At 41.6% G+C, this 22062-nt stretch overlaps 1 protein-coding gene across 1 annotated transcript; it reads left to right on the forward strand.

Moving 5' to 3' along the window:
* Positions 1–59: 59 nt before the first annotated feature.
* LOC136200829 (uncharacterized) lies at positions 60–2392 on the forward strand. Its single transcript, XM_065991305.1, has 2 exons — positions 60–330; positions 911–2392. The coding sequence occupies exon 2, from the start codon at positions 913–915 to the stop codon at positions 2230–2232; it is 1320 nt and encodes a 439-aa protein (XP_065847377.1). The 5' UTR covers positions 60–330; positions 911–912; the 3' UTR covers positions 2233–2392.
* The last annotated feature ends 19670 nt before the right edge of the window (positions 2393–22062 follow it).

Below are 22062 nucleotides of genomic sequence, written 5' to 3' on the forward strand. Positions count from 1 at the left end.
ATTATTTTAATCTCAACAAATCCACGTTTATTCAACTATTGGTAACAAACGGTAGATTAGCATTTTCCTCCTAGAAAAAAATTCAAGCACGTCTTCTCTGTACTCAACAGCTTCTCTATACTCAAAACTCACCTTTCTTCAACTTGCTCAGAACTTTTTCTCCTCTTCTGAAAATTGATCTCTAAAAATACCTAAAAAGATGTCTCTCATGGAAATGGATTTAAATGTCCAAAACATTGATATTGGGCAACCAATAAATTTTGATCTCACAATTTTCAGATGCAAGCAGTGGTTCAACCCCTGGATAGAAAGAAGAAAATTTGGATTTTGGTATGTTAATTTCCATTTATTCTTTATTATTTTCTTTTCTAATTATTGTAATTCTTCCATTGTTGGAAATGTGCAAAATCACAGAAATTGAATAGCACAGGAGCAAAATAGTTGAAATACTTATTTATACCTGAAGTTTTTTATAGCTCTATTTCTTTTTATCTTCAATCTTTGTTGTTTCTCTTAGATAAATGAAAAAATATTTCAGCACCAATTTTTTGGAATTGGAACTAAAATCTGGCTGCAAGTCTAGAATAAAGAATGTCAACTGGTAAAACATCTGTTTTGAGTTTACAAAATTGTTATTTTTTGTTCAAATTTTCCATGTGGCATAATATGCTGTATTTCTACGGAGAATGTATGAACTATCATCTGCTTTTTTGTTGAGCATATAATATAACAGTTCTGGTTTAGGCACATTATATTGACATAATTTTACATATTTGAATTCTGCTAGGATGATATTTTCCCTGCTATTCTTTCTCTGATGTTTAATTGCATGTTTACTTAATTACTTTTGCTTAGATTTTCTAGTGGGTAGTTGTAATTGAATGTATTTCATGTTATTATTGTTTAACAGATATGAATGAAGGTGATAAGAATATGGACACATCTTCAACACATAATAGAATAAGAATGATGTTGAGTAATGAAAAACGTCAAGCTGTTTATGAAATGTTACTACAAAAGAGTGTCGATGGAAAATTAATGAGACATATAACAATGATGGTTGCATCATCATTTGGCATCCCAAAGCGTACTGTTCAACGTATATGGAAGCAAGCAAAAGATTGTGGGACAAATGTTGATGTCTCATATCGGAAGACAAAAAATTGTGGTCGCAAGAGAATACAAATCGATTTGGATCGGATTCAGAGTGTTCCTTTGCATAAACGAACAACTCTTCGATCTTTGTCTTCTGCTATCAACATAAGCCCATCTATATTGGCTAGGCGTTTGAAATTCGGGAAGATACGACGTCATTCGAATGCTATAAAGCCCATTCTTAAGGAAGAAAACAAAAGATCGAGATTACAATTTTGTTTATCGATGCTTGAAGCAAATACCATACCACATGAACCAATTTTCAAAGGTATGTACAACATGGTTCATATAGATGAAAAATGGTTTTATATGACAAAAAAATCAGAAAATTATTACTTGTTGCCGTATGAAGAAGATCCATTGCGTACATGTAAAAGTAAGAACTTCATCGGAAAGGTTATGTTTTTGGTAGCTTTAGCTCGACCAAGGTTTGATACAGAAAGAAATGTGATTTTCTCAAGGAAAATTGGGGTGTTCCCTTTTGTCGATCAAGTGCATGCTAAAAGAAGCAGTGTTAACAGAGCTGCAGGGACGATGGAAACAAAGCTAATGACTTCAATTAATAGACAAGTTATAAAGTCATTTTTGCTTGAAAAGGTACTTCCAGCCATCAAGGAAAAATGGCCCAAGGAGGATTTGAATTATCCAATTTTTATTCAGCAAGATAATGCGAAAACTCACATTAGTAATGATGACGTCAATTTTCGCCGATCAGCTACAGAAGGTGGATTTGACATTCGTTTGATCGAGCAACCTGCAAATTCTCTTAATTTGAATGTATTAGATCTTGGATTTTTCGCTGCCGTTCAGTCATTGAAAGATAAAGAAGCACCAAATACTATTGACGAGCTCATTAGTGCTGTTGTGAAGTTATTTGAAGCATTTCCTTGTACAAAATCAGATTACATATTTTTGACCTTGCAGCTATGTATGGTGGAAATCATGGAGGAAAAAGGTTCCCAACGGTATAAAATTCCGCATATAAACAAATTAATGTTAGAAAGGAGAGGTGAACTCCCATCTCAAATCAAATGCGATGTTGCCTTGATACAAGAAGTAATTCAATATTTACAGTAAGGAGTTTAATGGTAATACTGCTATAGAGTTTAATGTTAATACTGCTATGTAGATTAATTTTCATTTGTTTTTTGTAATGACTTTTTGTTCTTGCAAGTTTTTGGATGTTGTAGTGTATGTTTGTTATTTCTACTCATATACTATGTGATCCATTTTACCACCTTAAAATTCCCAGTCAACAAATATAGTTGAAGATGCTGCAACTTTTCCAACTGCTCTTAGGAGCTCACCTGAAGACATGAGCATGTCATAATGCGTGGATGAGGATCCCATAAAGCCTAACATGAAGGAAGTCAGGTGTGAAATTGAACCTTTTGAGTTGTACAGGCAAATGAATTCCAATGATTTATCAAATGAGACTACAACTTGGAAAACATCTGTTTTGAGTTTACAAAATTGTTATTTTTTGTTCAGATTTTCCATGTGGCATAATATGATGTATTTCTACGGAGAATGTATGAACTATCATCTGCTTTTTTGTTGAGCATATAATATAATAGTTATGGTTTAGGCATATTATATTGACATAATTTTATATATTTGAATTATGCTAGGATGATATTTTCCCTGCTATTCTTTTTCTGATGTTTAATTGCACGTTTACTAAATTACTTTTGCTTAGATTTTCTAGTGGGTAGTTGTATTTGAATGTCTCATTATACGTTGCTCATGTTTACTGGTAAAGTTGCATTGGCTTTTCAAAACCATGTGCCTATTGGATTAAAAATATTTATGATTTGAAGTTCATGTCAACTACTTGCTGAACTGACATGTTGTTGCTTTCTCAAAATGTTGCACTTGCAATTTTGTTAGTTTTTTCTTGATGTAGTTGGTTTTAGCAATGCGCAGAATGTACTAATTGATGACGATTTTGATTTAATGTATGGCTTCTGTGAGTTATTTTTCTGTGCGGAGTTTACAATGGATGTTAAAGTTTACTTATTTCATAATACTTCTATTGTCGTGCTTTTAATTGGATATTTAGTGAAGACTTTATTTCACAAATTTCACCATACTTGTATTGTTATGTTGTCTATTGATTATCCGCAACATCATTCGTTCAGTCCCTCTTTTAGAAAGAACTCTTCTCCTTAATATTCTTGACTCATTAATTCAAACTGTTAACTTTTGGCATTTAAATCTTTCTAGTTGATAAGGTATGCCTTGCAAATTGAAACGAAAAGCCACAATAGTTATTACTTGAAACTTCATTTTTTTAATTAGATAAGAACCGTCCAATTGGGTTGAATACGTAGTATAATATTCATCATAGAACATTTTTTGGGCCATTGTGGAGATTCTAATGCAGGTTTTATCAGATGCAAATTAACTAAAAAAATAAGTGTGTGAATATAGCTTTGAAAGGATAAAATGGGAGATCAATTACATGCTCTCTTGACTATATTATCATCCTAATGATGATTGGTTTGATTTCTGAGAACAACATTTAAGTCCTTAATTTCTCTCATAGACCAATTAAGCAAGCAGTTCCATCTTTTCCCAGTTCATTCCCACATGTTCTCTAGGAGAAATGACCTCCGTAGCTTAATTCCATGGGATAAGGTATCAAAATATGGCTATGGTTTTAGAGAAGTATCAATTTAGGCTCCACGTACAAAATAGTACCAATATAGGCTCCACGTACAAAATAGTACCAATATAGGCTTAACGTTTAAAAAAGTACCAATTTAGGCCTAGATAACGGAACGAGACACGACGTTGATATTACTCCCTTAAGTCAAATATATTTTTACTAAGGTTCATAGGAGTGACTGAGGATTTCAAATTATTTCAAGTTAGAAACTTGTATACTTAAATGAAAGAGTCTAGAACTTAGAAGTATAGTGGCTTTCGCACCTGCTCTCTTTTCAAGTTTTATAAGATGAAAGATTTTTCTTTTGATACCGGAAAGGAAAAAAATGGATATCTTAGCGCCGCGCGGGGGGCAGTACTCCTTATGGGTAGAAGTTGCACTAGCACGAAATGCCTTTAGAACTTCGGCTTGGAACTGCTGCAATTGGATCAGCTAGCTAGTGTTAGTCTAAGAGATTGAAAAAAGAAATGAAATGGGTTGCCTTCTTTCCTACGTCCAGCAATCCCATAATGCGGGTTATAACGACCTCCAATGCTATTTATCCCGTTAGGGAGAATGCGTAAAAGAAGCAATTTGTTGGAACGAGCTTAGAAATAGAAACTTCATAAAACGAGAGTCAAAGCGGCTATTTTATCTGTTAGAACAAGCTTAGAACTTGAATTCACTTGACCAACATCAAAGTAAAAGAATTACAGTATCTTACTACTATCAATTGTTCAAACAATAGACAATTTTATTAAAAATCATTAGATAAAGTAAATGTAACAAAGAGTTCTACAAATGCCCCCAAAATTTAAACTAACTAGGCAAATAAATAAGTAAAGCTATTTGAATCAATCATTTAGTATGTAATCCAAACTCAGCAGCTAAAAATTTGTGAAAAGTACAAGGTACCAATTAAAAAATTCATTCCAAAGTGGAACTAATACTAGAAATAACCTAATCAAACAAGTTGAATCCCATTCCATCGTCCTTCATTTCTTCAACAACAGGAACGACGACAACGACATCACTAGCATTGGCTACGGGAGCAGAAATGGAAACCAGAATAGCAGTAGCGCCATCAGAACCAACATTGAAGTTGAATTCTCAACATTAAAATGGAAGTTTTTTTAATAAAGTGGGAAGATAAATTTTCAACATCAAAATGAATTTTTTTTTTGCAGTTTCTCTCGTCTTCAAAAACTTCGCATCCTTCCATTGGAAATTTATTTAAATCGAATAATCCATCAGCAGGGAGATTCAAGTCAAAAGAATGAAGTACTTTCTTTTCAATTTCTTCAGCCATTGATTGTGTGGAGAAAAGAGAATTCCAATATTAATGTGAAATAGGAAGGGAATTGCTGCAATGAAAAAAAAAAGGTTGAAATCGGTTTTCAAGCTGCTGAACGTGGATATGAAAGAAAAAAGCTGGAAAAAATTAAGCTCGGATATGGGTGCTACATCGTGGAAATGGTTGCAATATGGGCAATTAAATAATTTTTTAATTAATTATCCATTTATATAAAAACAATTGAAATAAGGGTATATTTGGAAAATTTAGAGTAATTTGTATTAATTAAATTAAAACGACATATAATATGAAACAAACAAAAAAAACTCTTCAGAAAGTCATCTAATATGAAATGGATCTAATATGAAACGGAGGGAGATATTAGGAGAGTTCATTAACAATAGAAATATATATTTTTTTGGGATAAGTATCAAAAATAGCTTCAAGATTTGTAGAGAAGTTTCAATTTAATCTCAACTAATAAAATAACATTATTTTAATCTAATAATGAACAAAAATATATATTTTTTTTGGAATAAGTATCAAAAATAGCTTCAAGATTTGTAGAGAAGTTTCGATTTAATCTCAACTAATAAAATAACATTATTTTAATCTAAGATTTATGAAATGAGTCCAAATTAGTCCTAAATAACCGAATTTAAGAGTACATTAATTGAAAAGGTAAATCTAAAATAAATAAATAAACTAATACAAGTTGAATTTTTAATTTTAAAGCTATGTATAAAAGTAGCTGCAATCAAAATTTTATCACTGAAATCATGATGAATAGATTTACGTTATTCTACCGAAATAATATAAATCTAATAATTTACATTGCACTGACCATAAGTTTTTTTGAATGAACCAATTCTACTCGTACTGAACTTGAAAAGGAACAAGTGAAAAAAATTACGGATGACGGACGCAAATCAATTGTAAAACAAATTTGATAAGAGATATGGAAAGGATAAATATATAGACGGAAAGGATAAATGGAGAACGAAAGAGAGAAAGAAGGAAAGAAAAAAGAAGACCGAGGATAAAGGGAGGAAGAAGATAAAGGAAAAGGGTGGCCGGTTGGATATCGCAAGGTCGAAATGGGAGGCCAGAGGACGAGAGATGAGCTGAGGGAATAGTGGGAAAGAATCAACATGAGAGAAAATGGGGGGTGGTTCCCTCCGTTTTTACATATACGACATATCATGTATTTTTATGTAATATTGTTCAAATTTACTTATATTAGGAGAGAAGATTATTAATAATAGAAATATTTTTTTGGATAAGTACCAAAATTACCACAAGTTTTAAAAATGTGTTAATTTAATCTCAACTTACAAAAATAATATTATTTTAGTTACAAATTTGTGAAATGGTACTAATTTAGTCCTAGATAACGGCACTTGGGGCTAAATTGGTATGTTGAGGCATCACGTTCCCTCACCCATAACTAAATTGCTACCATTTCACAAACTTTATGACTAAAAATGGGGCTATTTTAGAGCATCTCGAAGAGACTATTGGTTCACTTATAAAAACAATATAAACAATTGATTCTTAGTCATTTAAAGTATTAAAGTGCATGTCATCTCTAATAATACTTCCTAATTAGGTAAGTGAACTCCGTGATCTGGATCTCCGAAAAGAGGCCTTTGCTTCCCGATGGATCGTCCCTGCGCCGAGAATGGTCCCTGCGGATCGAAACTATTCAAAGTAAAGTGTCCAAAGTGGTTTCAAGTTCTCACCTCTCTTTCTTGAATGTGAGGTGTGTTTTTATAGAGGTTGCTTGGGCCTGAAGCCCGCCTGCCCGACTGGGCCTATCTGTCCGAACGGGCCTGATTGGGCCTTCTTCATATCCCAAATCAAGTAGTCCCCCCATCGAGGAGCCCTGCCGAGTATTCAATGCGAGGATATAGGAGGCGTTGCTCGCTCGGCATGCGACAACATCCGTTCGTTTGAAATGCCAAAACGGCTCTTTCTCTTCATGCGTCTCTTTTTCAGTGCCACCATTTATGTGCTTTAACTTGCACGCGCGCCGCCGGCATTAAATGTGAATTGACAACTGTGCCGGCGTAATGAATTTGCCCCCAACTATAAATATTTTGAGGGGGAAAAGGAAATCTCTTCTTTTCCAACTCTTCTGAAAAATCTTGTGTTCGTCTTATTCCGGCTCTTTGCAACCGTATCTTCCCTACCTATTTGTTCGTGCGTGCAAGGATCCGTTTGCTCACTTGTCGTCCATTTTTCATTGTCGGGATCTCTTTCCTTGCTGCAGAACTAGCCGTGGTCTTCGTGAGGTTAGTCGTATTACTTTTTCTCTGATTTCTGCGTTTTTTTGCTTTATTTCGACTTCGGGGTAGGGGTATTATGTCAGAGGAGTCTTCTCGGGGAGCCCTAAGCAGACTGCTACCGGTCGCCCCAGGTGACTTCACGCTCCGTGAGTCTGCACGAATCCGGTCAGTCGTGCGAAAGAGGCGAGCTGAAAAGGTAGGTGAAAATAGCGCGGCGGGTGAAGTTCTGAAAAAAAAGGAAAATACCCGTTGCTCGCCCGCTACCCACCGTTGACCGTCCGGTCGGGGGCGTAGCCGCCGGTGTACTAGAGGTGGTAGTGACGGTTCCGGAGGGGTTAATTACTGCCGATCGTCCTCTAGCCGCAATTTACGAGGAAATGCGTGAAAAGGTGTGGTCACGAGCACTTGGTCCTGTTGGAAGCGAGGGTAAGCGTTTCGAAAAAGCTGAGCGCCCTAGAAGGCCAGAGTCCCTCGTCGTTGAAGATGCGCATAACATAATAGTTGCGGCTGATCTTCCGGCAATCTCTGCGGTGTACCGGCTCGGGGAGCCCTATGAATTAGCGGCGTTGAACGAGGAGACCAGAGCTCATCACGCGGGTAGTGCCAATGAACTCATTGTCTACGAAGAGCAGTTGGAGTCGGGGATGCGGCTGCCTCTCCTGCCCTTCTTTGTGGAAGTACTGAAAGAATATGACTTATGCCCCGGCCAAATACATCCGAATGGCTGGAGAATGATGGTCGCCTTCTACTCCTTGTGTCGTTCCGCCGGATATCGAGCCACAGGCTTAGTGTTTCGTGAATTCTTCAAGCCGAGCAGAGGACAAAGATCGCAGCATGTTACATTTTCGCATCAGAAATTCAGAGTGATGGGTGGTCTGAAGGATAAACTATCGGAGTATCGTCACCACTTCTTCTTGGTGAGAAAGCGTGACGGAAACTTTCCCTTTCGGGTTGTTTGGAACGACGATCCTATGGACTCCAGTCGGTGGCTGAAGACCCGACCAATGCTTCCTTTCGAGGAAAAATTGATTTCGCATTTAAAAGGTCTCCCGATTGACAAAGACCATAAGCAGGATGTTGACGAGCTGGTCCGCCACTTCCTTTCTGCTGGTTATTACATCTGGAATAAATGGCGAATGGCGGATGTCAAGGGGTGGTCGGCGGACGACTTTGAGAAATGGAAAAAGGGGTATAACTTCAAGGCTGGTGAGCTGGCAGAATTGGAGGCAATCTCCGTGAATATTGCCGTAGTAGGTGAGGGGCTGGGATCATTTTTCTGCTTTGTCAATTACGCAGTGTGTTTATTAGTTCGAAGTCTGACGTTTCTTTTCCTTTGTTTTGGTTCGTGCAGGTCCAGGAGATCCCCGCGTCAGTATGGATTTCGATCCGAATGAATTCAGCGTTGGTCTGGAGACCGCTGACGAGGTGTTCGGAGGAGCCTCAGGGTCGCTAGTATCGTATTCCTCTCTTGAGGATGCGAACCAAGTGGTACAAAGCATGGGGGGGTTCTTGCTGCCCGGGAAGGTGCTGACGGGGAGGTTGATGTTCCACAGGGGAAACCTGTAACTGTTCCGGATGCCGAGGAGCCTTCGGGAGGGGTGGAGATGATTGAGCTAGGCGAAGAGGTATCTGGTAGTCCCAATCGTGGGATGGTTGCTCGAAAAAGGAAAAGGGACGCTGGGAAGACCATTGTTGAAGATGTGGGCGGAGAGAGAGATGCCGAGGAAGCAATCGCTGGTGCTGGCGAATGTGGGGAGAAACCTTCCTCTGATGGTGCCAAACAAATGTCTGCTGATGTAACGGATCGGATACGGGACCATCCGGAAATGGTGAAGAGAATGGAGATGAAAATTGCCAAGTTCAAAGAGTATGTGATGGATTTATCAGTCCATTCTGATATGATGACCTCCGACCTGGCTCGTGCGATGGCCCGCGTGGCCCGGGTTCCCGGTGAGCAACAGTGGATGGATGGTGTGTCGAAAATGAACTTGGGTTTAGAGACCCTATCGGCCCTTAGCGTGGTGAGTTTTTTATGTTTGTTTTCGTTGTAGCGAGTGCTTTGATTTTCGTTGTCTTATCTTTACTTTCATTCTTACTTGTAGTCTATTCAAAATGCAACCCGAGTGTTCGATATGTGCGTTAATGATGAAAATTCTTTTCGCGATATGGAAGCGGGTCTGCGAAGATCTGTCCAGGACCTTGAGGAGGCAAACCAAAAGCTGGTAACTGCGCGGGAGATTTTAGATCATCGTGAAGCTGAGATAGTGGTCTTGTCGGAGAAGCTGAAGGTAGAAACTGCCGGTCGGGTGGAACTGTCGCAGCGTTTGAAGAAGGATGTTGAGGAGGTCTGCGCATATCGGGTATTGTTGAAGATGGCGGTCGGGTGGACCCGTCATGTGGCAGGTATTATGAAGGAGAAGACGAGACGCTCGGTGGAGCTGGCCGAGGAGAATGAGTCTCTGAAGCGACAACTAGAGGCTGCGCGCAAAGAGGCTGCCGATCTTCGTGCCTTGGCAGGACAACACGAGGAGAAATTAGTGAAACTGGATCGTATGATGCTGATTACTGCAGCCCACTCTGCGGGTTACAATGTTCCTCCGGAGGTGATCTTTTCTCCGAATATCTACGACAAATCTGCCCAAGTAAAAGCTGTTGAGTTTTGCAATCGTTTCAAGAAGTGATAGGGAGTTTGCTTTTCTATTTCGTAGATGTAATGATGGCTCCGTACAATTTGGATCTTTATCGGGATATCTTTTTTTTGCATTCAATGATGTTTTATTTGCTTGATGTGATTGTTTCTGTATTGTGCCGTCTTTCATGTCTTTTCCCCGATCTGCTATAAAAGGGGTTGGATTGCTGTGGTATGAACTAGCAATTTGTGTGCCTCTTTGCTCTCTCTATTTGTTTAACTAAATTTCTTAGAAAATGTCACTTCGGGATGTTGTTGATCCTGCTCGGGTGCTCGAAGTCCAGAAAGCCATATCGGCGATGCCGCATCCTTATGTTTACTGTCCTCCGTCTGAGGAGATCGATGCGGAGAGAAAAGTTAGGTACTCGTCCCCTATTTGGTTTAACCGTGATTTAGCTCTGCCGAAGAGAAGAGTGGAGAGTGAGAATTCCATGTCGTATACCGGGTCCGTTACTGATTCTTACGAGGTTACCGTAAGTCCACATTCATCCACGGAAAAGAAAAGCTGGTCTTATGAAGGCATCGGATACCTTCTTCCTGACGAGACTGTCGCCCCGGTACTCAACCCGCATCCTTCGTGGATAAAAAGGCTTTTAGCGGATGAGATGGAAAGGGTGCTGAATCTGCCCCATGAGGTGGAGTATCGTCGGGTAGGGCGCCATGCTTCCCCCTCACGTCCCTATGGGCCGACCTTTGTCGACCCGCTCAAATCGCGAAGCGTAGTCTTCCTGGAATTCGCGAGGAAAGGGAGCCTCGGTCCCGTTCCGGCTAATCCTAACCACCGTGTGACTCATGTGGGCAAAGCCTGTCTGTATCATAGGCAAAATGGTCATAACACTGATGAGTGTGTGGATTGGAGAGCGATGTATCAGGATCTGATGGACGAGGAGGAGATACCGGACCCCGACCGTCCGAAACTTATCTGAGCAGCTTGCGTGACTACTGTGTTTGTGTGGCCTTTGTTGGCCTTTGTAGTGTCTACTATGTACTTCTTTCTTTTAGATGAAAGAATGTTGTCGTTATTTAAAAAACTTTTCTTATTTGCATTTTTGCTCGGTGCTCTTTACTTTGGAATTGCTTGATTTGTCGGAAAATGAGATGACGAGCCTGTCCGATGAGCATTCCAAATGCTTGATTGGCGGAGAACACGTTTGGGCTCTGAGTGCCTAAAATCGTTAACTAAGTGAGTTGGACGATGTGGGAGGCGTTCGATTTGATCGAAGAGCCTGTCCGATGAGCATTCCGAATGCTAGATTGGCGGAGAACACGTTAGGGTTCTGAGCGCCTAGAATCGTTAACTAAGTAAGTTAGACGATGATGGAGGCGTTCGATTTGATCGAAGAGCCTGTCCGATGAGCATTCCGAATGCTATATTGGCGGAGAACACGTTAGGGTTCTGAGCGCCTAGAATCGTTAACTAAGTTAGACGATGATGGAGGCGTTCGATTTGATCGAAGAGCCTATCCGATGAGCATTCTGAATGCTAGATTGGCGGAGAACACATTAGGGTTCTGAGCGCCTAGAATCGTTAACTAAGTAAGTTAGACGATGATGGAGGCGTTCAATTTGATCGAAGAGCCTGTCCGATGAGCATTCCGAATGCTATATTGGCGGAGAACACGTTAGGGTTCTGAGCGCCTAGAATCGTTAACTAAGTTAGATGATGATGGAGGCGTTCGATTTGATCGAAGAGCCTATCCGATGAGCATTCCGAATGCTAGATTGGCGAAGAACACGTTAGGGTTCTGAGCGCCTAGAATCGTTAACTAAGTAAGTTAGACGATGATGGAGGCATTCGATTTGATCGAAGAGCCTGTCCGATGAGCATTCCGAATGCTATATTGGCGGAGAACACGTTAGGGTTCTGAGCGCCTAGAATCGTTAACTAAGTTAGACGATGATGGAGGCGTTCGATTTGATCGAAGAGCCTGTCCGATGAGCATTCCGAATGCTAGATTGGCGGAGAACACATTAGGGTGAGTTAGTTGTATCCTTTGCCTGATAAAACGTATTTCGCATATTATTGATAATATCTTTTCAACGTTTGAACATTCCAGCTATTGTCAAAAACTACCCCCTCGAGAGAGGCAATTCTATAAGCTCCATTATGGAGGACAGTGTCGATCTTGTATGGACCCTCCCACGATTGGCCGAGCTTTCCTTGTGCCAAAGGGGACTGTGCAGTTGCAGCGTCTCGGAGCACCAGGTCTCCGACCTGAAACATGCGTGGGTGAACCCTTCGATCATGATATCGCGCCATATTCTGCTTATGGCTCGTAATGTGCAACAGGGCATTAAGGCGCTCTTCTTTAAGTCTGTCACTGGCTTCCTGCAGCTCTGCATTATTGTCGCACTCTTCGTAATCTACCTGTCGAGGGGAGCGGAGAATGACTTCCGATGGTGCCATCGCCTCTGACCCGTAAGTGAGAAAAAAAGGGGTGCGCCCAGTCCCAGTGTGCGGGGTGGTTCGGTATGACCATAAGATTGCCGCAATGTGATCGGGCCATCCCCTGCCCTGATCGGTTAATCGCGCTTTGATCCCTCGAAGGAGCGTGCGGTTGCTTACTTCTGTTAGGCCGTTGCTCTGAGGGTGAGCTACCGATGTGTATCGGGCCTTGATTCCCCAGTCTGCGCAAAAATCGCGAAACTGGCCGCAGTCGAATTGTTTCCCGTTATCGGTAATGAACGAATGGGGGACCCCAAAGCGGTATACGATAGCGCGCTTGAGGAAATTGATGACGTTGCTAGCAGTTATCTTGGCTAGTGCTTCAGCCTCAATCCATTTGGTGAAATGATCGACCGCCACGACCACGAAACGTTTTTGCGCTGAAGCCATTGGGAAAGGGCCGAGCAGGTCAATGCCCCATACTGCGAAAGGCCATGGAGTGATGCTACCCTTAAATGGTGCCGCTAGGGTGCGATGAATATTGGCGTGTAGTTGACAAGCCTGACAACTGCGGACCAAACGTGTTGCGTCGGAGTCCATTGTCTGCCAGTAGAATCCCTAGAGCCGGGCCTTCCTTGCAATTTTTCGGGCTCCTTGATGCGAGCCGCAGACACCTTGGTGAATTTCCTTCAGGCACTGATCTCCTTCTGTCTCAGATATACAACGCAACCAGGGGTGTGTGGCCGATTTGCGGTAGAGCAAGCCATTCTGTAATGCATAACGCCAAGAACATCGGACGATTAGTGACGCCACCGCCCGATCTGCCGGAAGAGTCCCGTCCTGAAGGTACTCGATAATCGGGCCTCTCCAACCTCCTTGCGTGGACTCCGCGGATCCAATCAGTAATAGAGTCTGAGTTTGAAAAGCCGGGGGGCCTGCACTCTCAATCCAGGTGAGCGGGTCGCTAGATTGTTCCCCTGCTGCAAGAGCAGCGATAGCGTCAGCCTCCTCGTTTTCTTCTCGCGGAACCAACACCAGGTCCAGAGTTACACCTTTGCTCTTCACATCGTTGATCAGAGATGTGGCGAGGGTCAAATATTGACTCATTACGGGGGCCTTTGCTTGATAAGCTCCGCTGACATGGCTGACTACTAACTTCGAGTCAGAGCATATTGTCACAGTTCCCGTGACCATTGCCTTTGATAGCCGGAGGGCTGCGATGAGGGCCTCATATTCGGCTCAATTGTTGGTAGTCGGGAAATTTAGTCGAATGGCATATCGCAAATGAAGGTTACCGGGCCCTTGAATTGCTACCCCGGCCCCTGCCCGCCCCGGGGCACATGACCCGTCAACGCTCATAGTCTAGACGTCATCCGAATGAGACGGTGTTGTAAGCTTGGTGTTTGCGCGGCCGGAGAATTCGACTATGAAATCGGATAGTGCCTGAGCTTTGATTGTCGTTCTTGGCTCAAAACGGATGTCGAACTGGGAGAGTGATTGTCGTTCTGGTCTCTGCACGGCCCTCCTCAGTGGATAATTCGTCTTGACAATGACTGTGTGTGCTTGAAAATATGGTCTCAGGCGCTCCGAGGCTTGAGTGATGGCGAATAAAGCTTTCTCCACCTCGGAGTACCTGATTTCAGCTCCCTTCAGCACTCTACTCATGAAATATATTGGGAAGAGCTCCGCCCCTTCCTCCTGAGTTAAAACGACGGCTACAGTTTCGTCTGAAATAGTGAAATACAAGTGAATATCCCGCTCAGGTTTTGGCGCCGAGAGTAGGGGGGAGCTGCGAGGAAAGTTTTTATGGCGCTGAATGCGGCCTGGCAGTCAGTCGACCACCTAAAGGGGTGCTCCTTCTTCATCGCTTTATAGAACGGGAGACACCGCTGAGCCGAGCAGGAGATGAAACGTCCCAAAGCGATGATCCTTCCATTGAGCCTCTGCACGCCTTGCAGGTCGCGTGGCGGCTCCATTGCTAAAATGGCCTCTATTTTTGCGGGGTTAGGCTCGATGCCCTTTTCCGATACTACGCATCCCAAGAACTTTCCGCTGCGAATTCCGAAAAAACACTTCTCCAGGTTGAGCTTGAGGTTATAGGCTCTGAAGATCTTGAGTACTGCCGCTAAATCTCGCGAATGGTCGGCCTCTTCAGAGCTTAGGACCACCATATCGTCAATATAGACTTGCACGGTTTTCCCGATGAGGTGAGCGAACATCTTATCCACCAATCGCTGGTATGTGGCCCCGGCGTTTTTTAAACCGAAAGGCATGACATTATAGCAATATGTTCCTTCGTGTGTGATGAAGGAGGTCTTCTCGGCGTCGTCGGGGTCCAAAGGGATCTGCTGGAAACCTGCGATGGCATCGAATTGTGACAAAATCTTTCGACCAGCCGTTAGATCAAGGAGTTGATCTATGCTAGGCAGCGGATAAGAATCTTTGGGGCAGGCTTTATTGACATTGGTGAAATCTACACACATACGGTACTTTCCGCTGGCTTTCTTTACAAGTACAACATTAGAAAGCCAGTCCGGATAGTTCACCTCACGGATAAATTTTACAGCTAGGAGCTTGTCGATCTCTTGCTTGACTGCCGCCTGCTTATCTTTAGCTTGCACTCTCATCTTTTGCTTGATGGGCTCGACGGCTGGGTCGATATTCAGCTTGTGCATTGCGCTTTCAGGTGCGACCCTTGTGATGTCCTCGGTGCGCCAGGCGAACACATCTGAATGCTCTTCCAAAACGGTCTTGATCTCCTCGGCTATCGGGGAAGTGAGCTTCGTTCCCATCTTTACTATCATGCCGTCTCCGAGGATACAATCCCCGACAGGCTCAATAGGTACGGGATTGTATCCCCTTACGTCCATCAGCCCGTCCTCCAGGTAGAGCGTTGCTCGAGGTTGAGTCGCCTCCCACTGCAGCTTTTTGGCCAATAATCGGTCCCCTTGGATGGTGATCTTTCCACGAGGGGAGGGAATCATCAGGCATAACTCGGAGATATCCACCGTGGCCCTCAGGGCGACGAGGAGCGGCCTCCCGATAATGGCATTGTAAGCCAGGGGGATGTCGACCACAACCCATTCCACGGCTTGCTCGGTCTTCTCAACCTCTTCGGCCAAACTTGTTGGTAGTGAAATGACTCCTTTTACTGGCACCTCGATCTCTGACAGCCCGACCAAAGGGAAAGTCCCCGCCCAGAGGGCAGTGTGAGTATTTTTCATAGCGCGGAGGGCCGTCCACGTGAGCAGATTCACCGAACTCCCGGTGTTAATCAGTACACGATGAGTTTTGAAACCTGCTATGCTCACGGTGACCACAAGTGCTTTCGAGTGACTAGTCCGGAGTGGGGGTTGCAGTGTCAATGTCTTCCCGCTCGCCTTTCTCTTTCGGGAGCCGTCGGGCCGTGCGGGGAGTGCCGGTGCTCCCTCCCTGATCACGTGTATCTCTCCTTGGTATCTTGGTTTCTTTGATTCCTCTGCCCGCCCCGTCTCCCGCTGCTTCGGGCTTTGCTCCCTTTGTCTGCTCGACCTGGGCGGCGCCCCCTGCTCCATGATTCGCTCGACTTACTTCTATAGCTGAAAACAGTTGTCTGTAGAATGTCCGGAGGACCTGTGATACTTGCAATACTCCTTCTCTGATCGGGTCTTGCCCTTCTCACCGATCGGGACCTGTTGCGTATATCGGCGTGGCTGATGTTAAGTGGCGTAATGGACCTCCTTGGCCCTGGACCAATCCCCTCTCCGCTCTGGGTGGCTGCGCTCTGCCCGGGTGGGAGTGGCCACAAACCCAACCAAAATTTTAGCTATGCTTGACTGGCCCTTACCAAATACTTTGAAGGGTTTAAAGGGGATTTTTAGGCCTTACTAGCTATTACTGAAGGTTCATTCAGGGGTATGGCAACATCAACAAGCCATTAAAAGAGTTACTAAAGAAAGATAAGTTATGTTGGACACTTGCTGCAACTGAGGCTTTTCTCTCCTTAAAGAAGCTCATGACTACAGCACCAGTGTTGGCACTCCCAGATTTCACCAAGCAATTTGTGCTGGAGTGTGATGCAAGTAGCTCAGGTATAGGGGCAGTATTGATGCAACAAGGGCCGGCCTATCTGTTTTCTATCTAAGTCATTAAGCCCTAGGAACCAACAACTTTCTACCTATGAGAGAGAGCTCTTAGCCATCATCCAAGCTTGCACCACATGGATGCATTACCTAGAGAGTTCTCCTTTTATGATTAAGACCGATCAGAGAGCATAAAGCATCTTCTAGAGCAAAAACTCCATACCTACTTACAACAAAAAGGCGTGTCCAAGTTGCTGGGTTTGGAATACACGATACAATATAAGAAAGACATAGAAAATAGGATTGCATATGCCCTTTCTCGACAGCATGAGGATACAACTCGCTTAATGGCCTTGTCTGTGGTAATTCCCAATTGGTTAGAGGAAGTTCAAGCTTCTTATGTTGGTGACCTTATTGCCTCTACTCTTATTAATAAGCTTACAGTTCAACCTACCAATGATTCTAGATATACACTCCATGATGGCATTCTGAAGTTTAAGCATCGCCTCTACATTGGTACAACAACTAATCTAAAGTCCAAAATTTTGTAGGTCTGTCATAATTCTTCTTTTGGGGTCACTCATGAATCAAAGCTACACTCACCAGACTTCAACAAAGTTTTTAATAGCCTAAGTTCCATCAAGATGTCATACAATGGGTGGCCAACTGTGACACTTATCAGCACTGCAAAGCTAACCATGCAGCTTATCTAGGGTTACTTCAGCCCATTCCTATCCCATAAGGTGCCTGACAAGATATTGCTATGGACTTTATTAAAAAGCTCCCTAAGTCTAATGGATTTGATACCATTTTAGTGGTGGTTGATAGGTATTCAAAAAGAGGCCATTTCATTCCTTTGGCCCACGCTTTCACAGCTGCAACGATTGTTAAGGCCTTCATGGATCAGGTTTTCAAACTACATGGCATGCCTCAATCTATTGTCATTCATAGGGATAAAAAATTTATAGGCTTTTTTTGGAAAGAGTTTATGAAATTATTGGGCACCAGCCTGCATTATACGAGTGCTTATCACCTCAGTCTAACGAACAGTCTGAACAATTGAACTAGTGCCTTTAAGGCTATTTAAGGTGTATGTGCTTCCTTACACCTAAAAAGTGGGCTAATTGACTGAGCTTAACAGAGTACTGGTATAATACCAGTTACCACAGTGCTCTAAAGATGAGCCCCTTTCAGGCTCTGTATAGGGGTGGTTCCTAAGTTACCTATTCTTTCTAGTACAACTACTTTAGTGGCTGTAGTTGAGGAATTGCTACTAAGACATAGAGTAGATGAATTCTACAATCAAGGAGTATTTGACCACTGCCCAGAATCGCACGAAGCAACATGTTGACAATAAGAATTCTGATAGGGAATTTAAAGTGGGAGACTTAGTATTCCTGAAGCTACCGCCTTATATGCGGACTATTGTGGTCTCTAAGAGCTCCCTCAAATTATCTGCAAAATACTATGGGCTTTATCCTATCATAGAACACATTGGCAAAGTAGCTTACAAGTTGCAGCTCACTGCCAATTATCGCATTCACCCAGTATTTCATATTTCTCACCTAAAAAAGAAACTTAGTACGCTTGTTCCAGTTTTGACTACATTGCCCCCTCTAGTTGATGACATTTGGGAACTCAAGCCTCTTAAAGTTCTTAACACAAGGAATGTGATCATTGGTACTACCTTCATTCCACAACTTTTGATTAAGTAGGACGGGTTTTCTAATGTGGATACCACATGGGAAGACGAGCAACATATTTCTCAACAGTTTCCGATTTTCTACCATTCTTGGGGATAAGAATGCGCTAAAGGGGGAGGAATTGTAACGTATGTTAGAAAGAATGACTAATACTAATATTTACCAGGTTCTGAATAGTGAACTGTGTATTAGTTATTATGTTGATTAAATGAGTTATTTCCTTATTCTAGTAGAATAGTTGTTATTATGCTATTTTGTCAATTTCCTAGTTTGTTGGAAGTTGTTACGCCAGCTGATAACGGTAACCGTTTGTGACCTCATCGTTTTATTAACAAAGTCAGCATTGTACCGCAAAAGTTGTATAAAGGCCACACTTTACATCAGGCAAAAGGATCAATGAATTACAGTATTATTTTCCTCCCATCTTTCTTTCTTCTTTCTAAATTCTTCTTACCTCATTCTTACTGTATTAATTTAGAACCTAGTTTTGACAGAAAATATAGATTTACCATAATGTAGGAAATTAGAAAATAATGAATTGGCAATTTTTCCCTAAAGAAAATAGAAAAAAAAAATTAAAAGTTCACATTACTGTTTTGATCCCCCAAACCACTCCTAGTTAGGCCACGTTCTTTGTTACTTAATTTCAGTATCAATCGATTCAATTCAGTAGCATCCAGTTCAGTAATCAGTTCATTAATTTATCATTACATATTATAATATTGTTGTTGTTGTTGTTTTTAGAACCATTATTATTTTTATAAGCTTTTTATTTTAATTATTGCTATTTTTAAGGAATTATATTATTATTTCAGTTTCAGTAGAATTCATTTTTGTTTAGTTCAGTTTTTTCCAGTAAAAAAGAACAGAGCCTTATGGCCTGTTTGTTTCACATGTTCATGTTTCCTGTTTGCTGTTGTTGTTTGATGTTTGTCGTTGTTGTTTGATGTTTGCTGTTGTTGTTTGCTGTTTTTTTTATTAAAGGCTGGTTATCAAGGAGGAGCCGAAGACGGACATCCCAGCTATGCTGGCACCCCTGACCTCAACCCCATGACCCCCGAACCAATATTATTAAAAGAAAAAATAAAACATCTGAATACATAAGAATGAAAGAATAAAAATACAGATCATGATCAAGAGAAACGGTAAGAGCACCGTCCTCCCCTATTGTGAAGAAAAGCCGATTCATAGAAGGCCGGAATATCATCCCACCACGTAAAACTAAAAGTCGTCCGTCCAAAGTTTGCAAGCGAGTCAGCAACCTGATTGCCTTCGCGAAAAATATGAGAAATAACACTGTTCATAGCTTCAACCTATGTCAAACAATTTAACCAATTCTGTCTAATTACCCAAGGAACCGATGTAGATTTGGTTTTCAACATCTGCACTACATACATAGAGTCGCTTTCAATCCAAATCTTTCGCCAACCTTTGTTATAAGACAAATCAATAGCATGCACAGTCGCAGACAGCTCAGCAAGGAAGGCAAACGAACTGGTGATTGGAAAAGCAAATGCTCCCGGACACAAACTAGTACTTGAGCGAAAAATTCCTCCGTACTCGGACGATCCAGGGGAACCCGATACAGAGGCATCAGTGTTAATCTTCGTCCAGTCCCTCGGAGGAAGATGCCAAACAATCGGGATGATTCGTGGCCCTTTAGCAAGCCTTTTAGGAATCCCGAGCTCTCCCAAAATTTGTGTTTCCACTAACGAATTCCATGTAGTACCTCGGCCCGTGTGAGAAGATTCTCTCAAGGCTCTCCAAATGCGTCTTAAAACCATTATTGTTCCCGGTTTTTCATCCTCAAAAATACATCTATTCCGAGTAATCCACAATGCCCAAATAGAATTTCCAATTGCAGCTGCCCATAATTTAGAAATTTGAGAGCTAAAGCGCTGAACTATGGCATCACTTATGAGAGCTTTAAGTGTCGAGCTTGTGTTGATCTGGCGTCCAAACAATGAGCTAATACCTTGCTAGATAATTCTAGCAAACGGACAAGTGACGAAAAGATGTTCAATTGATTCCACATCATACAAACATAAGGTGCAGCGCGAGACAATAAAACATCCACGTAATCTCAGCTTATCGTGAGTAGGCAAATAACCGAGATAGGCACGCCATGCGACCAACAAATGTGCAGGAGGAATGCACGGATGTCGAAGGAAACAACACCATTATTGCTGATCAACCGGATCCCTAAGCCAAACATACAACAATTTAACAATAAGAACCCCACTCATAGCAGGCTTCCACACGCATTTATCATCTGTGTCCTTTCCATGCTTAATGCGTCGAACCCTGCCCTCAACGTCTGAAGGAAGCACATGCAGGTTATTCCAACTATCTACATCTAGACAATTTTCAACCGAATCCGAACAAGAATGTTGTTATCAAACTGTTAACCCAACCTGAGCAGCCAGTGATGGACACATCCATCCCCCGTTTCAAAAGTTTAATACCGAGTTCTGACCAATCCACCAGAGACAATGTTGCAAAATTTTCAAATAAATGCCCTTAACCGAAGCCCAAACAGATGAGTTCAAAACCAAATGATGCGGTTGTCCCGCTTTGTTTAAGAATCAGGTTCTCAACAAGTTAAAACAGAGTGAGCTATCCTGAATTAAGCCCCAAGCCATCTTCCCAGTTAGAGCCTTGTTTAAAAGAAACAAATCTTTGATGCCAAGCCCTCAATCTTTGAGATTTTGACAACAGACTTTCCAAGAAACCGTTACCAGCTTCCTACAGTGAATTGAACCGAACCATACAAAATTCTGCATACTTTTAGTCATACGGCGGAGCAACGTAGCAGGCCACTTGTAAATAATAAAAGAATGAATAAAGCTCCTAGTGATAACAGAATTTACCAGGGCAACTCTACCAGCCATTGATAAACAATTGCATTTCCATTTAGTAAAATGGGCAAGGACCCTGTCCATCAAACAATTTAAATGTGGAGTTTTTGGCCGGCCAAAAAATAATGGGACACCAAGATAACTAAAAGGAATCTACCCTCGATGAATTCCAATTATACCGACCAGATGATTCCCACGTCCAGCAGTGACAAAAGAACCCAGGAAAAGCTCCGACTTATTCCAGTTAACACATTGACCCGAAATAGAGCCATACATCTCAAAGACTTCCTTGATAACAACAAGATTATTCACAGAAGCCCTGCAAAATAAAAGAATATCATCCGCATATAATAAGTGAGTGGGAAAGACCCCTGATAAGGTATAACGCATCGGATTCAGACATCCAGTGCTACTCAGAAGTAGAAGCTAGCGACTAAGAAAGTCCTCAACAATTCCAATTATTAATGTTTGGTAAAATTACAATTGCATATTGTTGTTGGTATGTAAAATGAGTAATATGGACATGTTTTAAATTAATATATAAATTTAATTCTAAAATTAATAAAAATAATAAAAATAATTAAAAAAAAGTTACAATAAAAAAAATAATAAATTAAATTATTAAAAAAATTACAATAATTTATAATAAAATGCTATTGTATTTGTTCATTTTTGAAGATTAATTTTTGCCTCTAAATAGTCTAGAAGCAATCTGATCTCTTAAATCATTCATCTAAGTTGCTCCAGTTTCCTCACGATTTTCATTTGTATCAATATCGTCTGAATTACTCAATGAATCGTATGGCACAAAATCGAGATTTGCATCTAAACGTTCAAATCCTGGATCTACTAATGCAATTCTTCGAATATAATTATGTAGTGTCATTGAAGCAATCACAATATCTCTATGTAGAAAATTCATACTAAGGCATCGCTCGTAAAATTCTCCACATAGCCTTCCAAACACCAAAAGTTCAT

The sequence above is a fragment of the Euphorbia lathyris genome, chromosome 7 (genome assembly GCF_963576675.1).
Source record: "Euphorbia lathyris chromosome 7, ddEupLath1.1, whole genome shotgun sequence".
NCBI lineage: Eukaryota > Viridiplantae > Streptophyta > Magnoliopsida > Malpighiales > Euphorbiaceae > Euphorbia > Euphorbia lathyris.

Coding starts and splice junctions, on each gene's coding strand:
- LOC136200829 (XM_065991305.1), top strand. CDS start 913: ATGAATGAAGGTGATAAGAATATGGACACATCTTCAACACATAATAGA.